This window comes from Emydura macquarii, unplaced genomic scaffold (assembly GCF_026122565.2).
Source record: "Emydura macquarii macquarii isolate MOO-44397 ecotype Brisbane River unplaced genomic scaffold, CSIRO-AGI_Emac_v2 contig_2580, whole genome shotgun sequence".
Taxonomy (NCBI): domain Eukaryota; kingdom Metazoa; phylum Chordata; order Testudines; family Chelidae; genus Emydura; species Emydura macquarii.
Window position 1 is genome coordinate 849 of NW_027132717.1, and position 2,161 is coordinate 3,009.

A 2,161-nucleotide genomic window follows, 5' to 3' on the forward strand; every position below is an offset into this window, starting at 1 on the left:
TTAGGAAGCTCAGAATATTTAATTTATCTAAGGGAAGGTTAAAGGTGACTTGATCATAGTCTTTATGTCCACACTTGGGAAGAGATTTCTGACTGTAGAAAGTTCTTTGATGTCGCAGACAAAGGCAGAACGAGATCCAATGGCTGGGAGCTGAGACTAGAGAAATTCAGACTAGAAACAAGGTGCACAATCCTAGAACAAGGCAAAATAACACTTGGAACAACCTTTCGTGGGATGTGGCTGGATCACCATCACTTGAAGTCCTTAAATGAAGACGAGATGCCTTGCTCAGGGGAGGGTTCTAGCACAGAGAATTTATGGGCTTGAAGCAGAAATCACTTGGTGAAATTCTGTAGCCTGTAGTATTCAGATGGTGTGATTAGATTATCAAAATGGTCCCTTCTTGCCTGACAATCTGTGAATCTAAAATTATTTGATCACAATCTTTTTCATTTTATTTGTACTTTCTACAACCTTAGATAAATCTGGGTTGTAGCATCATGTAATATTTCCCCCACTTTGCTTCTGATACTGAAGACATTATGGTACCTTTACTGTGGCATGTAGAGTGTACACCCTGCACACCCAGCAAGTATGGTTATATATAGCAGTGTAGACAGTGAGGTGCTGCTTATATGAGTAGAGTACAGGCATGCCAGAACTGTAAGGTATACACCCTACCTAGCTCTCATAGTATCTCATTTACAGGGTTTCTTCATTCCATGTGTTGTGTTTTACTGAAAGGAGAGACACTACTGTGAGACTTGAAAAAGATGCCACAAGAAGACAACCTGTCAGCTTACAACAGCACAGACTCTGATCCGTCAGTGTTCTTCCTGAGCGGCATCCCGGGACTGGAAGCCATGCACCTGTGGATCTCCATCCCCTTCTGCTCAGTGTTCACTGTGGCCCTTCTAGGAAACTGCACCCTCCTGTATGTTATCAAGACAGAGCCCTCCCTCCACAAGCCAATGTTCTATTTCCTCGCCATGCTGGCCATCGTCGACCTGGTTATATCCACAACCATCATGCCGAAATTACTGAGTATCTTCTGGTTTAATTCTAGGGAGATCAGCTTTAATGCCTGCCTTGTACAGATGTTTTTCATTCATTCATTTTTTAATGTGGAGTCTGGTGTGCTGGTGGCCATGGCCTTTGACAGATATGTGGCCATCTGCAACCCCCTGAGGTATGCCACCATTCTGACAAATTCAGTGATAGCAAAGATCGGGCTGGCAGCATTGATCCGGCCTGTTTTCATAAGGATCCCTCTGTTCATCTTCCTCAGGAGGCTGCCCTTCTGCCGGTCCCACGTCATCGCCCATTGCTACTGCGAGCACATTGCAGTGGTGAAGCTGGCCTGTGGCAACACCACGTTTAATAACGTCTATGGGCTCTTCTTAACTGTCTTCATCGTGGGACAGGATCTAACGTTCATCACCGTGTCATATGTCCAGATCTTAAGGACTGTGTTACGTCTGGCTTCCAAGGAAGAGCAGCTGAAGGCTTTTGGCACTTGTATTTCCCACCTTTTCACCATCTTAATTGTTTACACCCCACTGGTTTTATCCTCAGTAGTTCACAGATTTGGCCAACTAGTTGCTCCTCACATACACGTGCTGATGGGCAGTTTCTACTTCGTCTTTCCTCCCATGATGAACCCCATCGTGTACGGGGTGAAAACGAAAGAGGTTCGCTCTAGGATGCATCTCCTGTTCCGAAGGAAAAACTTGTAAGCTGAACATTGTGTGGAGTCTAGTACTGGGTCCTACTTCATTTGTCCTTCACTGGCAAAAGGGCTAGACTTGCTCATTCCTTGCACATAGGGAGTTAAAATGATTTTCCTAACGTCACCCAGTAGCCTAGTTTCTGAACTAGAAACTCATCCCAGGTCTCTGGCATCCCAGTCCAGAACTCTGTCTACTAAGGCTTGCTGCATCCATGACAATGAGATTATTTCCATTTTAATGAGATGATTTCATGGCTTGCAATGCATTTGACATGGTGTTTCCCTTGTAGAGAGTTCCCTGCCTCACTATCTTTCAATCCCACCCGAACTTCAATACCATTCAGCACCTAAATTTTGACTTACCTAGAGCCCTACCAAATTCTAACAAAGTCAGTGACCTAAACCAGCACTCTGTCTAGATCAAAACCTCAT

At 44.6% G+C, this 2,161-nt stretch overlaps 1 protein-coding gene across 1 annotated transcript; it reads left to right on the plus strand.

Annotated features, from left to right (window-relative positions):
• Positions 1–773: 773 nt before the first annotated feature.
• Positions 774–1,736, plus strand: LOC137163477 (olfactory receptor 52K1-like). The gene has a single exon (XM_067563730.1). The coding sequence runs from the start codon at positions 774–776 to the stop codon at positions 1,734–1,736; it is 963 nt and encodes a 320-aa protein (XP_067419831.1).
• The last annotated feature ends 425 nt before the right edge of the window (positions 1,737–2,161 follow it).